Genomic DNA, 27,307 nt, shown 5'->3' on the forward strand with positions numbered 1-27,307 from the left:
TAACATTCAAGAAGCATTTGGATGAGCACTTGAAATGCCATTGCATACAAGGCTATGGACCAAATGCTGGAAAATGGGATTCGACTGGACAGGGATTGATGGTCGGCGCAGACACGATGGGCCGAAGGGCCTCTTTCTGTGCTGTATGACTCTATGACATGGCACACAACACTCACTCATGTTGACTAGATGTCAGCAGCCAGTGAAATATGATCATGGTCATAATGTTCACTTGAAACATTCTTACTGTGACAGTTCTAATTCATGTCTTAAATCTCCCACAGGGCCATCAAGTGTCCCGCAGGAGGTGGTCCAGGAGGAGGACAGCTCCTCCTCAGAGGAGGTCACAGATTCTGAGGGTACACAGTCACAGGACCCATGCAGTCCATGCACCAGCTCACTTACTTGCACTTCAGTGGGACTGGTAAGGAAGACAGTTGGGTTTTCACCTGGTGTCTCACACATCACAAGTGAGCAAGAGCAGATGGTGGAGACAGGGTCAGCAGTGGAGAGTCCATGTCGGAGGGCGTAGGACACTTCAAGCTCTACTCAGCTGGACGTAGATGCTGAACCTTGGGGGCCGTCAACAAATAAATACTTCTAGAGCAGCCGCAAAGAATGTGCAATGTACTGGCAGGCTTTCTAGTCGCACTGTGCATGCTTGCAGAGAGATTGGAGGAGTCCGCCTCAAGCATGAGTGGCATGATGTCACAGGCCTTTGCGATGATGTCTTCGTCCATGGAAAGAATGGCCATCTGTATGGGTCATCAAACGCGGCAATCAAACGAGTGCATGCAGGCCCTCACCAATGGCTTGCACACTCTGAATGCCACCTTAAATAGGATTGGTAAAACCCTAGCCTTGGCTATTCAGTGCCCACTGATGTGCAGCAAAGTGCTCTCCAGCTCATTGCTAGCAGGGAAGTGCTGGTGGGCCATGAGAAGCTAGAAGCGGGGACTCTGCCCAAAACGTTTCCACTTCTCCCCTGGTGCTCTCCCTTAGTCAGTACCCCACATACTGCCTCGTGTCCTGATGGCCGAGTCTGCCCCTGCACAGGTGCAAGTGGAGCAGTCTTTGGCGGGGCCCTCTCGGGCTCCAAAACCCAGAGAATGTCAGCCATGGCATCTCAGTAGTCAGAGCAGGGAACTGAGCAGCCTGTCTTTACCTCTGCTGAAGCCACAGGGGTTGCACCACTTAGAAGTGCTGGGAAGAGGAAGAGTAAGAGTAAAGATTTGTAGTTGCACAAGAGTATGCACATGGGTGTGTTACACAATGTTAGATTGTTAAGTTTGTTTAATTTATGAGCTGCATAAATATATTTTGTTTGCACCTTTTCCCGTCTTGCCTATTTTTGCCTGTTGCTTGGCAAGTGGCCTTCTCACTTGTGATGGATAGTAAGGCAAGACTTAACACCAAGCAATGGGTGACTGTGAAAGGGATGCTTGGTCGATTGCAGGACTGCTTTGTGTTGGGGAAAGGGCAAGTGAGTTTAGCATGTGGCTGTCAGATGGGTGCACTGGTGCAACCTAACTGAACCTCACCATTATGAGGGCATCCCAGGCAGCAATGTGCACAGCTGCTAGTGCATTGGCCACATGACATTCCTCCTCCTCGGCTCTGTGTTCTGCGCCTTGTTTCTCCTGAAGGTCCAAACTTCGCTGCTGTGCAATGTTGTGCAGAGCGCAGCACACCACGACCATTCTGGACACCCTGGCAGGTGCGTATTGAAGGGCGCCCCTAGATCTGGTGAGGCACATGAAACGCATCTTCAGCATGCTGATTGCTTGCTCAATGACACATCTGGTTGTCATATGGCTTTCATTGCAGCACTCCTGGGTCTCATTGGTTGGGGTTCTCATGGGTGTCATCAGCCACGTTTTAAGTGGGTACCCCCATCTCCAAGCAGCCAGCCGGTAAGTCTGCTTCGAGGTGCAAAGAGATCAGGGAGGGTGGACTGGCGCAGGATGAAAGCATTATGGCAGCTGGATGAGAATCTTGCGCACACCTGCATAATCAACATATTTAAATTGGCAACCTGCCTCTCCCGAGGGTGTTTCTCGCACACAGCCTAATGCGCTTCAGTTAAATGGGGAAGTCGGCGGGCTGGAGCAGGCTTCCTGACACGCAGTCAATTTCAGTGCTTTTACTCCCCCCCCTCCCCCCGCACCAACTGACTCCCAATTGCTCTTGGAAGTTAAAATGCACACCAGCTGCACATTGATGGAGCGGAAGCCCTTGCGTTTGACGAACACTCCTGGGTGATCTGGGGGTGCCTTAGTTGCCACATGCATGCAGTCGATGACGTTCTGCACCTGTGAGAAGCCAGACAGAGCCGCAAACCCGAACACCCGCTCATTCTGACTGGCATCATCAGTGGCAAAGTGTACATAATTGCCTGCCCTGGCAAACATGGCGTCAGTCACCTGTGTTCTGCATTTGTGGGCGGCCTACCGAGAGATCCTGCAAATGTCTCTGGCAGATCCCTGGAAGAAGCCAGAGGCAAAGAAATTGAAGGCAGTGGTGACTTTGATAGCCGCTGGTAAAGCATGGACACCAGGTCCACTTGGCAGCAGGTCTTGGTCCAGAGGCTGTAAATGTCTGCCACCACCTGACACGAGACCCTGAGCCTCCTGAGACACTGGTGCTCCGACATGTCCAGGAAGCTGATCCTCTGCCTATACACCCTGTGTTGCAAGTATCGCCTCCTGCGAGCTACACCTCTCTGCATATCCCCTCTCTCCTGTGGTGCAGCAGGTCTGGGAGGAGCAGGCTACTGCTCATCTGAGGTCCAAGCTAAAACAGAATAAGCAGCACCCATGCTGATCTGACAGATCACAGCTGCAGAGTGCAGATCAGACGTATAAACCTCCAAAGCAGTGAAAGTGACCTCCAAAGTAGTGAAAGTGACCTCCAAAGTAGTGAAAGTGATCTCTCAGAACAAGTACTGTGAGCAAAAGCCTTTCACACAATCAGGCAAGAAAGCAGCTGAGGGGTTTCTTTTCTTCAGCCCCTACAATTGCCGCTGTGCTCTCACCTTGCTTTCACTGCCGAGTTCCAGGAAGCCCGGGAAACTCGTGCACCCATAGTTAAATCCCCAAACCCCTGTTAAGTTAGCTCTTAAAGACCTATTAACATATTTAAATTGGCAACCTGCCTCTCCCGAGGGTGTTTCTCGCACACAGCCTAATGCGCTTCAGTTAAATGGGGAAGTCGGCGGGCTGGAGCAGGCTTCCTGACACGCAGTCAATTTCAGCGCTTTTATTCCCCCCCCTCCCCCTGCACCAACTGACTCCCAATTGCTCTTGGAAGTTAAAATTCTCCCCGGTCCCTCCCCCCGAGTCTAATCCCTAATATTCAGTCTGATTTGTCCGTAGAGTAAATTAGGCTCCTTAGAAGAATCTAATAAATATGAACATTTATTACTGTGACAAATTTACTTCAACAGAAAAGTATTTAACCGAGGGATGGGGAGACTTGTTGCATTGTGATTACAGGTGAATTTGCAAAAATAGATGGAGTTCATCAATGAAGTGATGTGACAATCAATTATCTAAAGGTTAATTAAATAACAACATATGTCACAAGAATATGTCAACTGCCTACATAAATGAGGGACCAATAATAAATAACGGTCTAATTTGTTATTGCAATAATGCATTCTGCACAAAAAAGATTTGATCAAATTATAGGTGACAGTTAAGTCATGTTCATTAAATTACTGTAATCATTTTCTTAACCTAATAGGCTAAAGATTTATCATGACTAAAATTTATCCATCAACCAACACCATCAAAACAGATTAACTGGTCATTTATCTCATTGCTGTTTGTGAGACCGTGCTGTGCACAAATTGGCTGCTGCATTTGCCTACAGAACAGTGAATGCACTCCAGAATGTAATTAATTAACTTTGAATCATTTTGGGAAATCCTGAGGACATAAAACGTGCTATACAATTACAAGTTCTTTCTTTAAAAAATTTAAACTTTATTCACCTCCTTGTCTTGTGGTGCTCCTGGGAGTAATTTTTCTTTGGTTGAATCACCTCCTTGTTCTTTCTTATCCTTTCCAACACTGGATGACAACTGAGGTCGTCCTACAGGACCAAAGTCTAATTGGTCTATTCCAGCTATGGTGGCCAATTGCCCAAGACTGCAAAACATATACATACATAGTGTTGAGATAAAGTACAACACAACTTAACAGCACTGTACAAAACCTATTCTTCTGTGGCTAGACAAGCATCAGGGCAGGATATCCACCACCCATGTGACCCCACTCTGACCCCATCATGTTTTCCTTAGTCAGGATTGTTATAATATTAAAGGTGGGCCCCCAGCACTATAAACCATTTGCTATTGGGAGCTCACCTTTAGAGAGGCAGGAAATTGGTGATGCAGCAGCTTGAAGGAGCAGAAAACAGATGTAACATCAGGCAACAAGGACTTTGAAGAGTGATTGCAAGAAGCATTCCTGCGAGTGCGGCAGCAGGGCCCAAAGCCCCGAGTTTTCAGATTTCTCCGTAGAGGTTTTGTTAGCGCAAATAAAGGAAAGGTTGCTGATGTTTCTTGAAGCTGAGGAAAGGAATATGGCCCAGGTACAGTGGCAGGAGCTGGCCTTCGCAGTCAGTGCCACCTTCAACAACCCTAACACATGGCAACTCCGTGCTGGAAGAAGTTCCATGACCCCAGCAGGGTATCCAAGTTAAAAGGAGAGTCATACCTTGTGACAAAACACTTTAATAAGAAAGTTTCACATTTGCAGTCACCTTGCCCTCACTGCATTCAACACCATTTACAACTTACCAGAAATGTGCAAGAGCTGCTCCAATACACTCTGCATCTATTTTACAAACATTCCCCTATCTTGCCAAAAAAAGTCTGTACATATGTCTTTGTTAACAAATTTTTTAATTGAGTTCTGTAAGTTTTTCTACTTTTTTTGCTTCTTCCTGGTGTCTGAAATTGTGTTCTTTCAATCCTAATTTCTTACTTCCCTTGGTTCTTCCTCAATGGCAACATGATGCAAGGTGTCTGGTTGTTGCTGTTATTTTCTGAATAAACCAGAAGAGTGAAAACACAGCATTCTGCTTGCCCACTAATGGTTTTGATTGTATTTTTCAGGCTGCAGTATAAATTGCTGAGTTTAAATATGAAAAAATGGAGATGCAATTTTATTTGTAATGTAACAGCACTTACTTGTTCATCGCTATTTTAGTCGAGTTTGGAAGTGAACTAGCACCAGAAGTGGAGAGGGAAGTTGGCTACCATTCCTTTCTTCCAGACTTTTCAGAAATAGCTGAGTATTAGCAAGTGCTTCCAAAGCGTGCAGAGGCTTCAAGAGTCGCATATGTATGACACAACAGAAGACAGAGAGCAAAGGACGGTCAGATTGCACGTGTGGAAGCCTGAAAAATGTCAAAATCGAACTTCCAGCTAAACAATCCGAGCTGTGGAAAGAGGTTACAAGGCAAGTTCTTGGACAGAAGGGAGGCCTTTGAGGGCAAATGTTTTTTTCAATACTAACAGATGGTATAGGGTTTTTTTCCAGTAAGTTTTGAGATTTTTTTGGTGCTTATTATGTTATAAATGTTATTTCTGGCATGAAAAGACTTTTGTTAAAGATGTGCTCACAAAGAGTGAACATAAGAAATAGGAGCAGGAGTAGGCCATTCGGCCCCTCGAGCCTGCTCCACCATTCAATAAGATCATGGCTGATCTGATCTTGGCTTCAACTCCACTTTCCTGCCCGCTTCCCATAACCCTTGATTCCCCTGTTTTTCAAAAATCTGTCCATCTCTGCCTTGAATATATTCAATGACTCAGCCTCCACAGCTCTCTGGGGTAGAGAATTCCAAAGATTCACGACTCTCAGAGAAGAAATTCCTCCTCATCTCCGTTTTAAATGGGCGACTCCTTATTCTGAAACTATGCCCCCTAGTTCTAGATTCTCCCATGAGGGGAAACATCCTCCCTGCATCTACCCTGTCAAGCCCCATCAGAATCTTAGGTTTCAATAAGATCACGTCTCATTCTTCTAAACTCCAATGAGTATAGGCCCAACCTGCTCAACCTTTCCTCATAAGACAACCCCTTCAACTCCGGAATCAACCTAGTGAACATTCTCTGAACTGCCTCCAATGCAAGTATATCCTTCCTTAAATAAGGAGACCAAAACTGTACGCAGTACTCCAGGTGTTGTCTCACCAATGCCCTGTACAGTTGTAGCAAGACTTCCTGACTGAAGTGTTTAGTTCTTACTGATTCAGGTGAAGCAGGGTTAGAGGTGACATGGGATATTCGGACCATGGACTTCAAGCCAATCGGTTTTTAAAGGCTGTTTGATGAAGGAACTGTGGAGACTGGAAAATATCCGTCAGTTTTGGCTCCAGGTCAGAAGCCCTCAGCATTATGTTGGCTTTCTTTCTCTTTTTTCTTAAAAATTGCTTTGTATATGTACCACAGCTTTCAGTCAATCAGGGTTGAATTGTTGCTTGCTGAGAAAACTGTGGAGACTGGAAAATGCTTGTTAATTTCAGACTCTAGATCAAAAGTACCATGCATTAAAATTTATTTTTTTCCCTCCATATGTCTTTGCACCTGTAATTGTGACATCTGAAATGTGAAAGAGAATGTACCTATGCACCATATGTATTAGTGAAGTTGCTATGGTGTTGCTAACAATAATTATAAGGATAGGTGCATTATATCTTGTAATTTACAATGTATTATTCTGCTACTAAGGGAGAGATGTGGTCAAATCTAATAGCTATTAAACAAATACATGAGGTCAGAACGCAAAAATTGTAGATGCTCTTAGCCAGCATTTAATTGGTCTTCGTCCTGCATGTCAGAACATAAGAACATAAGAAATAGGAGCAGGAGTAGGCCATTCGACCCTGCTCTGCCATTCAGTAAGATCATGGTTGATCTTTTACCTCAACTCCACCTTCCCGCATTATCCCCATGTCCCTTGAGTCCCTTAGTACTCAAAAATCCATCGATCGCTGTCTTGAATATACTTAACGACTAAGCATCCACAGCTCTCTGGGGTAGAGAATTCCAAAGATTCACCACCCTTTGAGTGAAGAAATTTCTTCTCATTTCAGGCCTAAATGGCCACCCCCTTATTCTGAGAATGCAACCCCTAGTTCTAGATTCCCCAGCCAGGGGAACCATCCTCCCAGCATCTACTGTGTCAAGCCCCTTAAGAATTTTATATGTTTCAATGAGATCACCTCTCATTCTTCTAAACTCTAGGGAATGTAGGCCTAGTTTACTCAATCTCCCCACCCCAGGAATCAGCCTAGTAAACCATTGTTGCGCTCCCTCTAAGGCAAGTATATCCTTCCTTAACCGAGCTTTCTTTTTTTTATTGGCAAGGTCAGTCAGGGGTTACAGATATTAGGCCTCTGTGTCAATTAATCTATTAGGTAATGTTACTGCAGGCACAGGTGATCTGCGTTGCCAGCAATTTATGAATGAATTAAGTTATACTGTGAAATGTATTTCCAGAGTAAACAACACTGTTGCTCACATTACCACATTTTAAATACAAGCAATATTTATGAAGCAGCAAGGAAATGCAGAAAGAGAAATGTACTACAACTTACCCAGCATCTTTTAAGAGATCTAAAAAAGCATGAAATTTCTGGAAAGAAGCTTCAATGCTTTCTAGCACACCTTCGTCCTCAAGAATGGTACTTGTTATTGATTGTGTATGCAGAGCATCAGATAGAGATAGATTGATGTTCCGAAGCCGGGTATTCTCAACCTCAAGCTACCAAAGGTAAGCAAAGGACAAATAAACTATTTTGTAATGTATGTTTAGAAGGCATCATTCTATTTTCTGATTCACTCTGTTAATCATATCAAACATTTACTTATTTCATTGTTGAAGTTTAAGCAGTCAACAGTACAAACTCACTTTATAGGGGACTTGAACTTGTATCACATGCTAAAGGTAGCCATGTCTATATTGTAGCAAAACACTAAGCTATTGGTCAAGCGGCACTTCCAATGGTCATAAAATATTTCTAAGTTATAAAACTTGCATGCCACTGAAAATAAAATAGACATTAAAAAGTAATTTTAGCCGATCTTGAAAGATTGAATAGGTTGGAACTTTTTTTATTTAGAAAAGAGAATACAGGAAACTTTGTGCTATCCAGCACCGACAGGACCGAGCTGTTGCTGTCCCATCAAAACTGCCGGACAAACCAGCGCTAATGTTGAAACATACGAAGATTTTGAGCTCCGTATCTGGCAACAAACCCTGTTGCTTAGCAACAGCTTCTAAACAGTCGGCCGTACCTTGCAAGCTTCTCTGTAGCTTAGCAACAGCTTCAGCGAGACCTTGCAGAGCCTGACTGGTGAAAAAAAAGCAACGAAAAGAAAAAAAACCTAACGAAACGGCTCCTGATTTTTGCCGGTGGCTCGAGCATTCCGGACAGTTAACCTCCGGATAAACCAAAGTTTCCTGTACTTAGAGGTGAGCTGATAGAGGTCTTTAAAATTATGATTGGGTTGGACAGGGTAGAAGCAGAGAGAATGGCCCTGAATTTGCGGTCGGAGGCTTCCTGCGGGGAAATTCCTCTGATCCGCAAAAAAAAATCCGCGCCTACCTGGTGGTCCGGGAGGTACGGAATCAAATATAGAACTCTCTTCCACAAATTGCAGTTGATGCTAGGTCAATTGTTAATTTTAAATCTGACATTGATAGATTTTTGTTAACCAAAGGTATTAAGGGATATGGGGCAAAGGCAGGTATGTGGAGTTAGGTCACAGATCAGCCATGATCTCATTGAATAGCGGAACAGGCTCGAGGGGCTAAATGGCCGACTCCTGTTCCTATGAGTACATGAGAGAAATGGAAATAGAAAGATATGCAGAAAGGCTGAGATGGAATGGGAGGAGACTCGTGTGGAGCATAAACACCAGCACAGACTAGTCGGGTCGAATGGCCTGTTCCTGTGCTGTATATTCTATGATGTTCCCAAACTAAAAAAATACAACACAATCATTATTATTCTCTCTACCTATGATTAAAATATACAAGCCTCATAGAATACATCATGACCAATAGTCAGACAAATTAAATACCTTCAGTCACTTGTGACCATCACTTGTGAGTTATTCAGTTAATATCATGGGTAAAATTTCCTGTTGCTGGATTCCCCTCGCCTCCATTAGTCAAGAACAAGCTCTTTCAGTCAAAATTCCAGCCTGCAGGGCACTTCTAATAAACAGAACTGTTATATTCCCTAAGAAATGGCCTCAAAGCTTCTGGGATAGTGCTACCTAACTATATGCATCCATACAACCGTGTGTTTGCCAATATGATTTTATATGCAACTTGATGATTTGTTCATATATGCAAACTTGGCAAATAACATAAGCTTCTACTTAAATAAAAAAAACACAGCAGAAGTAGTATTAAAACAGGCCTGAAGAGCTCTTTTCCTCTTTAATTATTCAATGGATAATTAAAATGCACTATCAAGTGCACCCCATTAACAAACTCAGATCTTCCGATCTATGATGATAGTTGCTGCAATAAAGTAAAATTGTGATAGAATGCTGGAAATATGGATAGATAAGCTAGTTGTTGAGGATTGTAAAATAATTTTATTTGTTAGCTAATGAAACTTAAATATCTAACTACATAATAGTAGAAAATGTAATGTTGAATCTGCTGGAACTGGGGCAAAAAGCTTGTTTCAGTCCTTTTCAAAATTATTGTTATTCGTGGAATCAAATATAGAAAAAAGATTAAAAACTTGATGAACTAATGACTGAATATTAACAAAGACATTATTCCAATTGTGACCTAACCCTGATTATATTAGTTAAAAAAAGTTCCAAACTTGCAACTCATTGCATAGCTCTAGCCCCAAGCTATGTGAGACAATATGAAACTGACAAGTGCCATAAGTACAGAAACTGTGCTGGATTATGGTGAGACTCAATTCCTCTTGATGTTTGTATTCTCTTTATTTACAGGTTCACAGGCTAATAACCGATGCAATATACTGAAGGCAAAAACAATTAAAAATTCCAGTCTCAAATTATACTTCAACTAAATGAATATAAAATTAATTAATCTATAGGAAGACAGAATAAATTTTTTTAAAAAGCTTGGCTTCCCCATTACCTCCATCAATCGAGCATCAACCTTTGTTCGTGCTCTCATTTCTTCCTCCAGCCTCAGTCGACATTCTTCTAGTTCCACCTGAAACAAAAAATTAAAAGTAAGAAATTGATTCTTGCTGAGCTGGAGTGCTCTGTATTGATCATGTTTGTAAAGCTTAAGGAATTCATATGAATGCAGTTACCAAAATCTACCAACAGTCGAGATTAACTGATTTTGTTTTGAAGACATCAATAGAAGATAAAAATTTAGATGCTCAAGTGGATAGCTTGGGTTCCCCCAAGGGTTGTTGACGAAGGCATAGTGTTACCTAACCGTAGACATTGATATATATGTCTCTGAGTATCAAACTCAATCATGCAGGTCATCTAATCAAGGCTTGATTCCCAGGTTCATTCTCAGCCCTTTTTATTCCTCATCAACAAATTGTCCTTTGGCATCATCATCCACAAGTGTGGAGTTTGATTCCACATGCACTGATGACATCCAACTTTACTTTTCCATCATCAGGCTCAATTCCACAGTTGTTACTATGCTGTCCGACTACCCATCAAAAATCAAGTCCCAGATAAATCAGAACTTCCTTCAGCTAAATCAGGAAGACAAAAGCCATCCTCTTCAGCTCTCGGCAGAAAATTTACACCTTAGTCACTGATTCCATTTGCCTTCCCTGCTGCTTCTCAAACTGAAATTAATGGTGTGCAACCTCTGTTTCCTGTTCAATCCGGAGTTGAGATTCAAACCCCACATCTGATCCATCACCAAAACCATCTACTTCCACTTCCGGCACATCAGCCACCTATCTCCTATCACATGCACACTGCTGCTGAAATTATCATTCATATCTTTGTCACCTTAAGTTTGATGTCTCCAATGTTCTGCTTGCCAGCTTATCTAGCTCTGTCCTGCAAATTACAACTTAACCCAGAACACTTCCAAACGTCTCCTATCCCATGCAAAGTCTGTATGCCGTTGCCTGTCCCTGTTGACCTGCTTTGATGCCTCTACAGCCAGTGCATTGACTTCAAAATATTTACCCTCAATTTCAAATTCCTCTTTAACCTTGTTATTTGTGCTGAGTTAGCTGAGCTCAGCCAGGATGACAGTAAAGGCACTACAATTGGCCTAAGTGAAGCTGGGTTTTGGATGGGGAAAAATGAGCTAAAATTTCAAATCCTGACCACTGTCCAGTGACACCTGTTGCAAAGTGCATGTGAATAGATGCCGGACTCGGCCGTGACTGCCCCAGCAATTGAACAAGCTGCCAACACTCACTAAGCTCATAGATAAGCAACAGCTACTTGGGTGATATACAGGAAGGCAACCAGTATCTGTGAAACTGTGCCATAATATGAGTCAGTGCCTTCAAGACATAAATCTAAAAGGGAGGAATGGACAACTCACTTGACTCATGCTGTACTGCAATCACTTTAGTTCCATGATCAAACATTTGTTATTTAACAAAAAATGATAGGCTGAAAGGATTTAACTTTAATATTCCAATCTGTGGTACATAATAGTTTTATTAAAAACATTTGAAACAAGCATACAAAGCAGCTGAGCTAGTGAGAGGGTTTAATCTCCACAACTATTACAACAGAATATAAAAATTAACATTTAAGAACCACTATATTACATATCGGTGTCAGTTTGGTAAATGTTCCATACGTCCAATAAAAATACTGATTTTTAAAACCTAGAAAGGAAAGTTTATGCTTTAATGTATTAATGGTTAAATCATATACAGCATTACCTTTAAGCGTTTGTATTGCTTCACTGTGATTGCTTCAGATGAATCTCCCGCAACAGTCATCTGCATTACTGTCTTAGGAGTACAGATAGGCTCTTCAGTTTCTGAAGATGATGCGCTCTCCAATGTGACCTTCACTGGGTTGCTAGCCTGCACTCAAAGAATTGGCAATTCAATCTAAATATTCATCTTACTGAAAGTAATTATTTATCATACATCACTAGAGTACAGGTGGTAATGAAGGAGGATCTAAATTCTGGTATTCTATTTTAAAAAGACCAATTTTATGTTATTAGTCTGGGTGGATTTAAACTCGGCAACAGAAGTGAAAGGATGACACTTTGTTTACCTTCTGTATCACCCAGTCTCGTCATGTGAAATTGATTAAAGTAGAAACATTCAATATACAAGCCTTTTAATTTTCAAAAATATTTTGTTTCAGTACTTCATCTTAGTCTGGCAAGTGAAAATGTCGAAGAATCAAGTTACACTTCCATTTTAGGAAATGTCAACTTACGATACAGAGTAGTGTAATAAATTAGCACACAGTCCTCCTTACAACCTTAGTCCAAATCCAATCCAAACTGATGAAACTTCTCTCTGCTGGCTGTTAGCATCCAAGGTTGCAATTAAGGAATATTGATATGACAGAGTAAAGGGAGTTTTGCTCTGTATCTGGGTGGCTATACCCGACTTAAATTGCTTCATTCTGGTTGTTCCAAGTACCAAGGTCAACTTTTTACTGGATACAAGTTCAAAGCAAATTAGCAACTGCTGGAAATGCTGACAAGATGATGGATTATGTTTATCCTTTTTATCATGCTCAAACAGACGATTAAGATAAAGATTTCATATGTAAAAGTGGAGCAATTAAAGCTGGAGTTCCTTTGACGAGTAGAGATGTTAAAATTAAAATGTGACTCAAAAGAGGCATATGACACATCTAGGGCTAATAATACATAAGAAAATAAAACCGAATATAGTAAAGGAGACTGCATCGTGAGCAGCAAAGGCAGTAAACTAGGTTGGAAGAGTACAAGTAATCGCAGTCTCATCAGGAAGGATAGTTTTGGTCCCCCGATGGTGGTATGGGAGGATGTGAACAGGCAGGTATTGCATCTCCTGCGCTTGCATGGGAGGGTGCTGGGGAAGGAGAGCAGGTAGTAGGGGTCATGGAGGAGTGGACTACGAGGTCATGGAGAGAACGGTCCTTTTGGAATGCTGAAAAGAGAGGGGAAGATGTGTTTGGTGGTGGGATTGGGTTTGAGGTGGTGAAAATGGCAGAGGATGATCATTCAAATGTGAAGGCTGGTGGGGTGGAAGGTGGGATAAGGAGCACCCTATTTTGGTTCTGGGAGCGAGGAGATGTGAGGGCAGAAGTTTGGGAAATGGGATGGATACAACTAAGTTGAGGGAATCTCGGTTGAGGAAAAAAGGAGGACATTTCAGAAACTCTGATGTGGAAGATGATGGAGAAACTGAGCGAAGGAAATGGAGTCCTTACGGGAAGCCGAGTGGGAGGAATTATAATAGAGGTCGTTATGGGAGTCAGTGGGCTTGTAGCATATGTCAGTGAACAGTCTATCCCCAGAGATGGAGCTAGATAAGTAAAGGAAGAGTCAAAAATGGACCATGTAAAGATGGAAATTGGAAGCAAAATTAATTACGACAGCAGAAAGCATGACTGTCACAGTCATTAATGTAACAGAAAAAGAGGTCAGGGAGGGACCCGAGTAGGGCTGGAAACAAATAGGGGGAGAAATTGGGTGGAGGCGCAAACGGGGCACCAAGCTCGCCTGGGCGCCGGAATTACCGCTGCGATCGGAGCAGTTGCGACCGCCGGAAATTCAGCTTGAACGCCCCAAGAGGGACACGGGGCGAGGCTCGAGGCGCTCCGCGTCCCTCTTAGGGCGCTGAAACTGAATATCGCAGCGTAACGTGCCGCAGCGCCACACGCTGCGCTGCGGTGCTGCAGGCCTTCCTCCCATTCTTAAGGGGGAGGGGCCTGCACCAGCGCGATCGGAGATCGTGAGTGCCGGCAAAAGAGCCCGGCGCCGAGAAGTTCCGGGCTCTCGGAAAACAGCCGGCACTGCCGCGGGGGGAGATCAGGAGGCCGGGGACGGAGGTGCTGGCAGGCGGCCACCGAAAAAAACGGCCGCCCCGCACCTCCACCTTAATTTGCACCACTGCCGCCACAGGTAGGCCCCGTGAACCGGGCGCGATTTGCGAACGGCGCTACAGAGGCGGGCGCTACCGAATATCGAGGCGGTAGCAGGGCGCTGCGCACACCGATGACGTCATCGGTGGCGGCGCAGCGCAACAGGCCAACGCTGCCATTAGCGCCCCAGCTAAATATCGCGGGAGGCGTGGCCAGTGATGCTAAAGCCACTGAGTGCCCTCTTTAGGCGCTAACTGGTGGCGCAGCCCACCGAATTTCTAGGCCATAGTGTTCAACATATCCTACAAAAAAATAGGCACAGCTAGGACTAATGTTCCATTTTATTTTTACTTTGGGTGCACAGTCCCTTTAAAGGACTACGCGGCCCTTTCACACACTGAAAAAGCCGGTCCGAGGCAGAGAGGTGTGTGGCCAAGGAACATTGGCTAGGACCTATTCAGGTTTCTATTGCGATCTTTTATCTGGAGGAAGTGAGCGGAGTTAAAGGACAAGTTGTTCTGGGGAAAAACAATTTCGGCCAGACGGAAGATGGTGGTGTTAGATGCGGACTGGTTGGGCCGCTGTTCAAGGAAGAAAAGGAGCGCCCACAGGCTGTCCTGGTGGGGGTATGCAGGTGTCGGGGGACTGTATGTCCATTATGGATAGGAGGCCTTCAGAGTCAGAAAATCGTAATTTGTTAAGATGGCAGAGTGCGTGGTAGAGTCACGGATAAAGGTGGATAGGGGACGGTAGCAGAGGAGAAAGAAAAAGTTGAGAAAACAGGAAGTAAGGGATCTGGGTACGGAGCATGTACATGGGATTAGGACTACTGTTCAGGTGGAGGTTGGACTCAACAGTCTATTTCTGAGTTATAATTTCTATGTAACCACAATGATTCTGAATGCAAACACACCACTGACATATCACCATTTTTACAAGCAGCTTTACCAAGACACCATATTGCTCATTATGGATAATTAACCATACAAATAGCCCACAATATAATCACAAGTTCATTTCTTTCTTTTCTAATACACTGGTGCAGAGAATTCAGGCTAGAATATATTTTGTTCAACTTTAACTTTAATATTTATATACAAGGTTCAGTTAGTGGACAATAGGGCTGGGTCTTCCAATTTGCCAACATTTCTGCTGGAAGCACAGCAAAGTGATACTGCCACCCACCTGTGCGATTCAGCACTAACCCCACTGGATTTCCCAGAGTCAGCCTAACTTGCCTATTGTGGGCTGGCTCCCAGCAGTATTAAGGGTACATAACGGTTCCTGTTGCAGAAGTTGGATACCTGCTTCAGCTTAAAAAAGGCCACCTTGCCTTCCAGTAGATAAACTAGTTGCTTCCCAGGAATGTGGAAAATCTGCCACTGTGGAAGACTTCACCAACCAACTAAAGAACAACCTTGGGTCCTTTAAAATTTAAAACCACTTCAGTTGTCCCCGATATTGCTGGATACCAGTACAAAAATGACAGAAAATGTGACATACAATGTCACTCCATCACTGTGGCCTTATTTGAATTTAGCCATTTCCACCACCAAATATCACTCTTGGCAGAAAATCCCAGAAGTAACTGGAATTGATGGGAGCTGCCGTAAAAGCTCTCTGATCAATTTTCTGCCCCCACTTGCCAGAAGACCACCTAATGCTCTAGGATCATCCTGGAAAGCAAAGATGACTCCCGGCTTTTTTTCCCCACTAACCCTTACTCCCTCCACCCTCATCTCGAACAAGTGCAAAGAGCTTGTGGACTTCTGTTACTAAGGCTGAAAGCATTCAGCTGCTTTCTCCCCTCTTCCCCTTGCCCCACCAAGCCAAACCTCCCCAAAATTTCCCCATCTGAGCCCTGAACCCATACATTTCTGTAGTTTCTCTCCAATCTCCCCATATGCCCCCTTCAAGCTCATGTTAGAATCATAGAAAGTTGCAGCACGGAAGGAGGCCATTTCAGCCCATCGTGTCCGCGCCGGCCAACAAAGAGCTATCCAGCCTAATCCCACTTCCCAGCTCTTGGTCCGTAGCCCTGCAGGTTAGAGCATCCCAAATGCACATCCAAGTCCTTTTTAAATGTGGTTAGGGTTTCTACCTCTACCACCCTTTCAGGCAGCGAGTTCCAGACCCCCACAACCCTCTGGGTGAAGAAATTTCCCCTCAAAACCTTCCACCAATTACTTTAAATCTGTGCCCCCTGGTTTTTGACCCCTCTGCTAAGGGAAATAGGTACTTTCTATCCACTTTATCTATACACCTCAATAAGGTCTCCCTTCAGCCTCCTCTGTTCCAAGGAAAACAGACCCAGCCTATCCAGTCTTTCCTCATAGCTAAGATTATCTACTCCCGGCAACATCCTTGAAAATCTCCACTGTACCCTCTCTAGTGCAATCACATCTTTCCTGTAATGTGGTGACCAGAACTGCAGCAGTACTCTAGCTGAGGCCTAACTAGTGTTTTATACAGTTGAAGCATAACCCCCCTGCTCTTGTATTCTATGCCATGGCTAATAAAGGAAAGCATTCCGTATGCCTTCTTAACCACCTTATCGATCTGGCCTGCTACCTTCAGGGATCTGTGGACATGCAATCCAAGGTCCCTTTGTTCCTCTACACTACTCAGTCCCCTACCATTTAATGTGTATTCCTTTTCCTTGTTAGCCCTCCCCAAATGCATTACCTCACACTTCTCCGGATTGAATTCCATTTGCCACTGTTCTGCCCACCTGACCAATTTATTGATATCTTCCTGCAGTCTACAGCTTTCTTCTTCAGTCTCAACCACACAGCCAATTTTAGTATCATTTGCAAATTTCTTAACCATACCCCCTATATTCAAGTCTAGATCATTGATATATACCACAAAAAGCAAGGGACCTAGTACTGAGCCCTGCGGAACCCCACTGGAAACAGCCTTCCAGTTACAAAAACACCCATCAACCATTCCCCTCTGCTTCCCATCTCCGAGCCAGTTTTGAATCCGACTTGACACTTTGCCCTGGTACCCATGGGCTTTTAACTTCGTGACCAGTCTGTCATGTGGAACCTTATCAAAAGCCTTGCTAAAGTCCATATACACTACATCAAATGCACTACCCTCATCTACCCTCCTCGTTACCTCCTCAAAATCAAGTTTGTCAGACACGGCCTTCCCTTCACAAATCCGTGCTGACTATCCTTGATTAATCCGTGTCTTTCTAAATGAAGATTTATCCTGTCCTTCAGAATTCTTTCCAATAATTTTCCCACCACCGAGGTTAGGCTGACTGGCCTATCCTTTTCTCCCTTTTTAAACAAGGGTACCACATTAGCAGTCCTCCGGCACCACACCTGAAGCCAGAGAGGATTGAAAAATGATGGTCAGGGCCTCTGCTATTTCCTCTTTTGCTTCGCTTAACAGCCTGGGATACATTTCATCCGGGCCTGGGGATTGATCCACTTTTAAAGCTGCTAAACCCCTTAATACTTCCTCTCTCGCTATGTTTACTTTATCTAATGTTTATTTTATCTAATATTTCACACTCCTCCCCCAATAGCAATGTCTGCTCCACCCCTCCTTTGTGAAAACAGACGCAAAGTATTCATTAAGAACCCTACCGACATCTCCCGCCTCCACACACAGATTACCCTTATGATCTCTAATAGGCCCTACCCTTTCTTTAGTTATCCTCTTACTCTTAATATATTTATAAAACATCTTTGGATTTTCCTTGATTTTACTTGCCAAGAATTTTTCATGCTCTCTCTTGGCTTTCCTAATATCCTTTTTAATTGCACCCCTGCACTTTCTGTACTCCTCTAAAGATTCTGGAGTATTTCGCCCTCAGTATCTGTCATACGCCTCCTTTTTTTTCTTTATCCTACCCTGTATGTCCCTAGACATCCAGGGGACTCTAGATTTGTTAGTCCCACCTCTTTTCTTAAAGGGCACATATTTGGTCTGAACCCTCCGGATCTCCTCCTTGAATGCCTCCCACTGCTCTGACACTGATTTACGTTCAAGTAGCTGTTTCCAGTCCACTATGGCTAAATCCCCTCTGAGCTTAGCAAAATCTACTTTTCCCCAATGTAGAATTTTTATTCCTAGTCTATCCTTGTCCTTTTCCATAACTACCTTAAATCTAACAGAATTATGGTCACTAGCACCAAAATGCTCCCCCACTGATATGCCTTCTACCTGCCCAGCTTCATTCCCTAAAACTAAGTCCAGAACCGTCCCCTCCCTTGTTGGGCTTGCTACATACTGGCTAAAAAAGTTCTCCTGGATGCATTTTAGGAATTCCGCACCCTCTATACCCTTCACACTAATTTTATCCCAGTTAATATTGGGGTAGTTGAAATCCCCTACTATTACTGCCCTATAGTTTTTGCACTTCTCAGAAATTTGTCTACATATTTATTCTTCTATCTCCCGCTCACTGTTTGGGGATCTGTAGTACACTCCCAGCAGTGTGATCGCCCCTTTTTTGTTTTTCAGTTCGACCCATATGGCCTCGTTTGATGATCCCTCCAACATATCATCCCTACTCACAGCTGTAATAGTTTCTTTAATCAATGCTGCAACCCCCCCTCCCTTTTTACCTCCCTCTCTATCCCATCTGAAAATCCTGTAACCAGGAATGTTGAACTGCCATACCTGCACCTCTTTCAGCCACGTCTCTGTAATAGCTATAATATCATAGTCCCAAGTATCTACCTGTGCCCTCAGCTCATCTGCCTTGATCGCTATACTCCTTGCATTGAAGTATATACCATATACCATTTAGTACAGCCAAACCTCCTTGTTGACTACTATCTAGCCCTTGATTCCTCTGTCCTTCCAATTTACTTTCTATGTTTTTGTTTTCCAATTCCAGTTTTTCCTCCCTCCCTATTGACTCTATACTTAAGTTTCCATCCCCCTGTCAAGCTAGTTTAAACCCTCCTCAACAGCACTAGCAAACCCTCCCACGAGGATATTGGTCCCGTTCCCGTTGAGGTGCAATCCTTGTAGAGGTCCCACCTCCCCCAGAAAAGGTTCCAATTCCTCAGGAATCTAAAGCCCTCCCTCCTACACCATCTCTCCAGCCACGCATTCATCTGCTCGATCTTCCTATTTCTGTACTCACTAGCACGTGGCACTGGTTGAGGTCCTGCTTTTTAACCTCTTTCCTAGCTCCCTAAACTCCGCCTGCAGGACCTCATCCCTCTTCCTACCTATGTCGTTAGTACCAAAATGGACCACGACCTCTGGCTGTTCACCCTCCCCCTCACAATACCCTGCAGCCATTCAGGGACATCCTTGACCCTGGAACCAGGGAGGCAACATACCATCCTGGAGTCACGTCTGCGGCCGCAGAAACGCCCGTCTGCTCCCCTAACTATTGAATCCCCCATCACTATTGCTCACCCTCCCCGCCTGTGCAGCTGAGCTGCGGACTTGGCTCTGGTTGCACTCCCCAGAGGAACCATCGCCCTCACCAGTACTCAGCACCGAATACTGGTTGGTGAGCAAGATGGACTCAGGGGACTCCTGCACTACCTGCCTGGTCCTCCTCTTCTGTCTGACAGTCACCCATTCCCTCTCTGCCTGCACACTCTTAAGCTGCGGGGTAACCACCTCCCAAAACGTGCTATCCACGTAGCTCTCAGCCTCGCGGATGCACAGCAGTGATTGCAGCCGCTGCTCAAGCTCCGTAACCCGATGCTCGAGCTGCTGTAGCTGGCGACACTTCCTGCACATGTGGTCGTCCAGACCACGGGAGGTGTCCAGGACTTCCCACATGGCACAGGATGTGCATTCCACGGTGTGAGCTGCCCTGCCATACCTCTAATTAACAGACTATTTACTAACCTAGCTGGAATAAACTTAAAACTTTAAGAAAGCCAAGTATTTACACTTACCAGATACTCACCAATCAGCTCCCTCTTTTTGAACGTTTAGTTTTTAATCCCGACTCTTAATTTAAACCAATTATTGTACAGGAGACCCAATTCCTGCTCACTTGACCCTATTCCACTAAACTGTGGACCTCCCAACTTCCTTTCTTGGCCCCCCCATGCTAGCTCACATTGTAAATAGTTCCCTTTCTTCAAATACTGCCCCACTCCCTTTCAAAACCACCATCATCAGCCCCTCTCAAAAAAATCCATCCTTGACCTTTCTATCCTTGCAAACTACCACCTCATCACCAATCTCCCTTTCCTCTCCCAAGTCCTTAAACATGTTGTCACCTCTCAAATCGGTGCCCATCTTTCCTGCAACACTGTATGAATCGCTCATCAGGTTTCCATCCTGCCACAGCACTGAAATGGCCTGAATCAAAGTCACAAATTACATCCTCTGTATTATCCCTCCTTGACCTCTCTCCAGCCTTTAACATGGTCCACTACACCATCGTCCTCCAATGCCTTTCCTGTTTTCCAGTTGGACTTCCCTCGCTTGGTTCCACTCTTACTTATCCAATCAAGCAATGGCTTCTCTTTCTGCTGCTGCTCCATTACCTCCAAAGTTCTCCAAAGATCTTTCCCTACATGACATCCTCTTCCTTATCTAAAAGTTGCCCTCGGACAACTTCAACCAGAGACATGGGGTCAACTTCTACACATATGCTGATGACGCCCAGTTCTATCTCTCCACTACCTGTCTCAATCCCTGCATCTCCACTGTTTCTGACAGACAGCCTGTCTGACATCTAGTCTTGGATGAGCTGCAATTTCCTCCAGCGTAACATTGGAAAGATTGATGCCTTCGTCTTCAATCCCCACCACAAACTCCGTACCTTCACCACCGATTCCATTCCCCTCCCTGGCCACCGTCTCAGGCAGAACCTTAGAGTTCTATTCAATCCCAAGCTGAATTTCCGACCACGTATCCTTTCCCATTACAAGGTCCACTTATTTCCACCTCCATAACATCACCCACTTCAGTCCATCTGCCTCTGAAATTGTCACCTCCAGGCTGGACTATTCCTAAGTTGTCCTGGGCTGCATCCCATCCTTCACACTCCGTAAACCAGCTCATCCAAAACTCTGCTGCCCATATTCTATCACACATCAAGCCCAACTCACTCATCAACCCTGTACTCGCTGACCTACATTGGTTTTCAGCCCCACCTAAGCCTCAAATTTAAAATTCTTATCCTTATGTTTATATCCCTTCATGGCCTTACCCCTCCCTATTTATGTAATTTCCTCTAGCCTTACAATGCTCCCATCCCCCGAATTTTCCGTTCCTCTGACTTCTCTTTTGCATCCCCTCCTTCCATTGTCCACCATTGGTGGCTGTACCTTCAGCTGTCTAGACCCCGTGTCTATTTGTCGTTATGCCTCTGTAAAGAGCTGTGGGACGTTTTTCTACATTAAAGGCACTATTTAAATCCAAGTTGTTGTTGAAATCAAGCAGTAATTATTCAGAATGCTGCTCATTGTGATCCAATGGTACTTTGATATTTTGGACATGTAAAATAAAATGTTCATGATGAGAATATGCATGTTTCAGTAGCATCCTGCATGAGTGTTGCAACGCCTTGTTTGCTGTGGTTAATTCTGTTGGTTTTGAAGATCTGAATTTTAAATAATTGTTCGAGACACAATAGGAAGTCAAGCAACTTTATAATATTTTTTCAGAATACAGAATAAGTTATTGTTGTGCCATTACCTGAACATCCCTATTTTGGAGTGGTGAGCCTAGATGCATACCCCTGTTAACAATGAAAAAAAATAATTATCAATTACCAATCATGTAAGCAGATGGACAAACAAACCTACCACACCAAATTTTCAGATTAATTACATCAATAACAAAAACCATCCCCATCTCTCCTGAAGACACCAATGCTTGCTAGTTCTTCCAGCCATGGATACTGGTTAGCCAGCTGTACTTCACCCCAGCAGTAATTCTTCATACCTAAATCTAGAGAGCAAACGTTAGCAGCCAATTCGCTTACAATAACCTCAAAATTAAGCCCGATACCATTCTCACCTGATGTGCAGAGGTGTGCGCAATTTGCAGGAGTCGTTTGATAACAATCCCCTCCCAAGCTGCTGTGGCTAACTTTAAATCCCTAAGCGGTGTCCCAGATGAGATCAGCTAACTCAGCACAGGCCAGGAACTAAGTTGAATGAAAAACTGTCATTGATACTGTCCATGTAAAATAATTTACTGAGAGAGGGGGAAAGGGCAGGGGAGATTTTTTCTCTTGCAATTTTAATAAAACTTGCTAAGTCACCATGGACACAGCACAACTCAGTAAACGTTAAATTACGTTTTTCTGAGTTTTAATAAATATAGCAAAAGAAATAAACAGAGCTCAACCAAAGGGGGTAATTTTGCCAATGGGGGCGCGTTGGAGGCGGGACTGCTGCTTGTCGGGTTTTAGTCCCACCTTCATCGACGTTAGGCCAACCCACACTATTTTCCCTTGATTGACCTTGGGCTTAGCAGGCCAATTAAAGAAAAGCCGGTGACAAAGAACGTCAGCGTATGACGTTTCATCTGTCAAGATGAATTATCATCGTCTGACAGCTTTGAGAAGCTGTCAAACACTGACATTCTCTGTTGTTTGGTGAGTTCTTGTACTCAAGGCTCACCAAACCTATTTCCTGAGCAGAAAGCAGATGGCTTTTGCATCAAAGAATGCAGCAGCCATTCTGTCATCTCTGCCGTGGAGATGCCGGAGCCTCCGGATCCCCAACGATCGAAGCCTGCAGGAAGAAACAAAGGTAAGGAAACTTTTTCTAAGACTTTTCACTCACCTCACATACTTACCTCTCCACACTTGTACCCATCACTCACCTCCACAGTGCACTTTTCGGCCCCGCAGGCCCACTGCTCGCCTCACTGACCCTGGCGATGTTTCCCAACGTCAGGAAGCCCGCACTTCTGTTGGAAAAATGGGGATAATCCTCTTAACTGCCTGTTAACTACCTGTTAACAGGCAGTTAAGTGGCTGTAATCTCCTTCCTGCCTCGAGGAGACGGGACCCGGCACAGGTCGTGTACCCACCTCCTGGGAAGTTAGCACGGAGGCGGGTTGGGGCGGGATGGGTACCCGCCCCCAGATTCAGCCATTTTCCTGGCAGTATCGCCTCCAAACCCGCTTCCCCAGAGCTGGCAAAATCGCCCCCAAGGGCTTAGTAAGTATCCAGTAAGTAGCTGAGCCATATAGACAGAAAAGTTCCAGATCTGATTCCCAGTCTATGCTGAATTAGCTGCAACCAGCCAGAGTAGCATCAGAGGTGTTACAAGTTGTCCAGTTAGAGAGGAGAAAACTGATTAGGGTTCCCAATCAAAGTTTGTGTGTGTGGATATCAGGTGAGAACAATAAAAGGCATTCTGTGCTGTGCCTTGTAGCCAAACAACCTTCCAACACTGATACATGAAAACTTGGATGAGGTATTGGAGAGTGACAAGTATCAGTGGAATCATACCCTAACAGAAAGTGAATGCCTTCAGAATAGGAGGGCATCTGAAAAGCTACCAAGAAAAATAGGCAACAGCAGTAAACATTCCTCAATTCTGCTAACATGACTACATAAATAAAAACTGGTACAACTTCAAAAGGCAAAGAGCAACTTCATGTTCATGCACTAAATCACGGATAATGAACTGGAAGACTGAAGCCACTGGGGCGATTTTGTTAATGGGGGCGCGTTGGAGGCGGGACTGCTGCTTGGCGGGTCGATGTCATGCCGCCATCGATTTGTGGCCAACCCACGCTATTTGCCCTTGATTGATCTGGTTAAGCCCGTCCAGCGGGCTTAGCAGGTCAATTAAGGGAAAGCCTGTTGCAGAGAACGTCAACGTATGACATTTCATCTGTCAAAATTTTTTGACAGATGAATTGTCATCGTTCGACAGCTCTGTGAAGCTGTGAATTCAAGACCTCATCAAACTTCTTTCTTTTACAGAAATGAGATGGTTGTTGCATCTGAGAATACAACGGCCATCTCTCATCTGCAACACGGAGGTCCGAGACTCTCCGCATAGACACTGACTGAAGCCTGCAGGGAGAAACAAAGGTAAGTACACTTTTACTAACACTTTGCACTTACCTCAGGTTACTTACCTTCACAGCACACTTTTGCACCCCCCCCCCCCCCCCCGACCCCTTACTCGCCTCGCTGGCAGGTTCTGGAACCTTCGGGAAGCCCGCACTTGAGGGCAAAAAGGGGATAATCCTATTTTCTGCCTGTTACCTACCTGTTAACAGGCAATTAATAGGCTTTAATCCCTTCCCGCCTCCAAGGAGATGGGACCCGGCGCGGGACAGCTACCCGCCTCCTGGCAAGATGGCATGAGTCGGGTTGGGCACCTGCCCTCAAATTCTGCCATTTTCCCGGCAGTCCCGCCTCCATACCCGCCTCCCCAGGGCTGGCAAAATCACTCCCATTGTCTTCAGCCCTCACCACAAACTCCGTACCCTTGCCACTGATTCCATCCTCCTCCCTTGCCACTATCTCAGGTTTAACCAGACTGTCTTTGTTACCTCCGGAATTGACAATTCTAATGCTCTACTGGCCGGCCTCCATTCCTCCACCTCGGTAAACTTCAGCTCATTCAAAACTCTGCTGCCTATATCCTATCCGGCACCAAGCCCCACTCAACCGTCAACCTTGTCCTCGGTGGACTACATTGGTTACCTGACCATTAATGCATCCAAATAAAAATTCTCACCCTCATGTTGCAATCCCTTCATGGCCTCACCCGTCCCTATCTCTGCAACCTCCTCTAGCCCTACAACAACCCGCAGAATTCGGCATTCCTCAAACTCTGGTCTCTTGTGTATTCCGCCCCGCTCCGCCCACCCGCCCCCCCCCACCACCCCCAACCCCCCACTGTTGGCGACTGTGCCTTCAGCCGTCTAGGGCCTGGAATTGTCTCCCTAAATCTCTTTGTCTCTCCACTGCTCTCCCCTCCTTTAACGCCCTCCTTAAAACTCACCGGTTTGACCAAGTATTTGATCACCCTTCCTAATATCTTTTTTTAGCTTGGTGTCCACTTTTGTCTGATTACGCTTCTGTGAAGTGTCGGGACATTTTTCTACATTAAAGGCACTATATAAATGCAAGTTGTTGTTAGATGTCTGGCAATTTGGGTGGAGCATTGGGTGACCCAAGTGTGCTTGGTGCTGATACTGGTTACCCAAAATGGGAAGAGCTTCATGTCCCAACAATAATATTTTTCACACTGAGCACAATTTTTTTTTTTTTTTTTTTTTTTTATAAAAGACCCAGATGGGTGGGGGTGGCAGTCGAAGGGAGAAGACCCAGATGGGTGGAGGTGGTGGTCGAAAGGAGAAGAGAGAAAAGATGATGAGGAAAATCAAATTTCCATGACAACTCAGTTCAGGTCACACTTCAATACTATCCACAGCCTACCCACCACAACGTAGCACTAAGAGTGCTTGGACATATCAAAGGTCACCTAATCTGATGAATTTCAGGGTATGCCTCTGGGAGGACCCAATACGAGGGAGAAATAAAAGTCATAAAAATAAATACTCAGGAAAAAAATAGGTTACCTGAATCGGTTAGCACGTGCAGCAGCACGCCATGGCACATACCCCTCTGCACCCGGCGGCAGTGGTTCTGGGATAAAATCTGAAGAAACAGGAGCATTCCTCTTACCATTCTCTGTAAATTTCCTTGTACCTAGACCAGCAGAATAGACATTTACTATTAACCCAACTACTTTTATAGGCGTGTCTAACAAAACAGCATCAGTAGGGAAATGATTTAAATGAATCAATTCATCGATCCTGTGCTCCCAATGGGAAAAGTAAACTCAAAGGGAACACAGATTGGAGATAGGCCTAGATCATTGTGCCCCGATTCTAGGATCACAAGATCACTGGGTTTGGTCTTACATTCTGACTCCATTCCAAAAGAGGAAAAAAGGAACAATTTTATTAATCTAGAGGAAGATTTAATCTGTGCACTAGATGTAGTGAAACCTTAAGCCCATTCTTTGTTAGTGTGTTCAGCATTTTGTTCCTCTGCACCTTCCGCCTTGTGTCTCAGTACTCATGAAATATAGAAGTACAGGTAGACTATCCTTTATCCGCACTTCCGAAAACCTCTAAAAACCGAAAGTTTTTTCGTGGAGCGCAAGTCGTGCGCACGACATGACCCGAGTGGCGCCAAACAGGACAGGAGTGGTCCGGGAGCTCTGCCTTTCCCTGTGAGCAGGGCAGAGGGTCACAGAGTTCCCTCCTGGGTAGGAGATTACAGGCCGAGCCAGGCAGTGTGAAGGAGGTACCGGGAGAGTGAACCCAACAATACAGCGGCCCGTCCGATAGCTGCAGCGGCCCGTCCAATAGTCTTTTCTTCCCCCCACCCCCCGCCGACCTGATTTGCGGGCCAGCTTAGTGTAGGAGTCAGCCAATATCCGGCTTTCCCACAACTGGCGGCGGCAGTCGAGCCCCAGACCCCCGCTAAGTCAAGGAATTCAGATACGGAGCAGGGGGAGCCGGAAACCTCGATCTAACGGCAGAAATCAGCAGCCGTTTTGTTAGGTTTTTTTTCTTCCCCTAGCATTTTTTTTCTTTCCCTAGCATTTTTTTTAAACAGTCAGGCTGTGGAAAGAGTCTCTGTAGCTTAGCAACAGCTTCAGAGGCTTCCAAGGCAGGGCCCAAGTGTTTACAAGCTGTTGCTAAGCAACAGTGTTTGTTGTCAGATACGGAGATGAAAACCTTCTGAAATCCGAAAAATTCCGAAAACCGAAACACAGCTGGTCCCAAGGTTTTCGGATAAAGGATAGTCTACCTGTACCACATAATTTTGATATGGATTATTTTCCATGACTTAAATATTTCCCTCCATTAGTCTTCATCTAATATATAATTTTAACTAAAGAAACACGTAACTCATAATTTTTTTTAATTTGTTCATGGGATGTGGGCGTCGCTGGCAAGGCCAGCAATTATTGCCCACCCCTATTTGCCCTTGAGAAGTTGGTGGTGAGCCGCCTTCTTGAACCGATGCACTCTGTGAGGTGAAGGAACTCCCACAGTGCTGTTAGGGAGGGAGTTCCAGGATTTTGGCCCAGCAATGATGAAGGAATAGCGATTTCCTTAACTAAAGTAGTTTCATGGTCACCATTACCAATACTAGCTTTTTATTCCAGATTTATTTAATTAACCGATTTAAAATTCCCCAGCTGCCGTGATGAGATTTGAACTCATGTCTCCGGATCATTAATCCAGGCCTCTGGATTACTAGTTCAGTAACAATAACCACTATGCGACCGTACCCGATTCATAGCA

The 27,307-nt window shown here is 44.7% G+C and overlaps 1 protein-coding gene across 6 annotated transcripts in view; it reads right to left on the reverse strand.

Moving 5' to 3' along the window:
* Positions 1 to 27,307, reverse strand: part of cep78 (centrosomal protein 78) — a 137,656-nt gene that overhangs the window by 18,492 nt on the left and 91,857 nt on the right. For 4 of the 6 annotated variants that reach the window (XR_015078137.1, XM_085985763.1, XM_085985739.1 and 1 more), the window contains 6 exons: positions 25,565 to 25,694; positions 21,701 to 21,743; positions 11,902 to 12,048; positions 10,152 to 10,229; positions 7,612 to 7,778; positions 3,995 to 4,151 (listed from right to left, as the gene is read on the reverse strand). Coding sequence is in view for 5 of the 6 variants with exons in the window: in XM_085985763.1 (XP_085841889.1) it covers positions 3,995 to 4,151; positions 7,612 to 7,778; positions 10,152 to 10,229; positions 11,902 to 12,048; positions 21,701 to 21,743; positions 25,565 to 25,694 (722 nt within the window). In the remaining variant the exon portion in view is untranslated. The remainder of the gene's footprint in view (positions 1 to 3,994; positions 4,152 to 7,611; positions 7,779 to 10,151; positions 10,230 to 11,901; positions 12,049 to 21,700; positions 21,744 to 25,564; positions 25,695 to 27,307) is intronic. The other 2 variants (XM_085985780.1, XM_085985772.1) reach the window with 1 other exon arrangement.

The sequence above is a fragment of the Somniosus microcephalus genome, chromosome 1 (assembly GCF_052327205.1).
Source record: "Somniosus microcephalus isolate GS21.2 chromosome 1, FLI_Smic_1.0, whole genome shotgun sequence".
Lineage (NCBI taxonomy): Eukaryota > Metazoa > Chordata > Chondrichthyes > Squaliformes > Somniosidae > Somniosus > Somniosus microcephalus.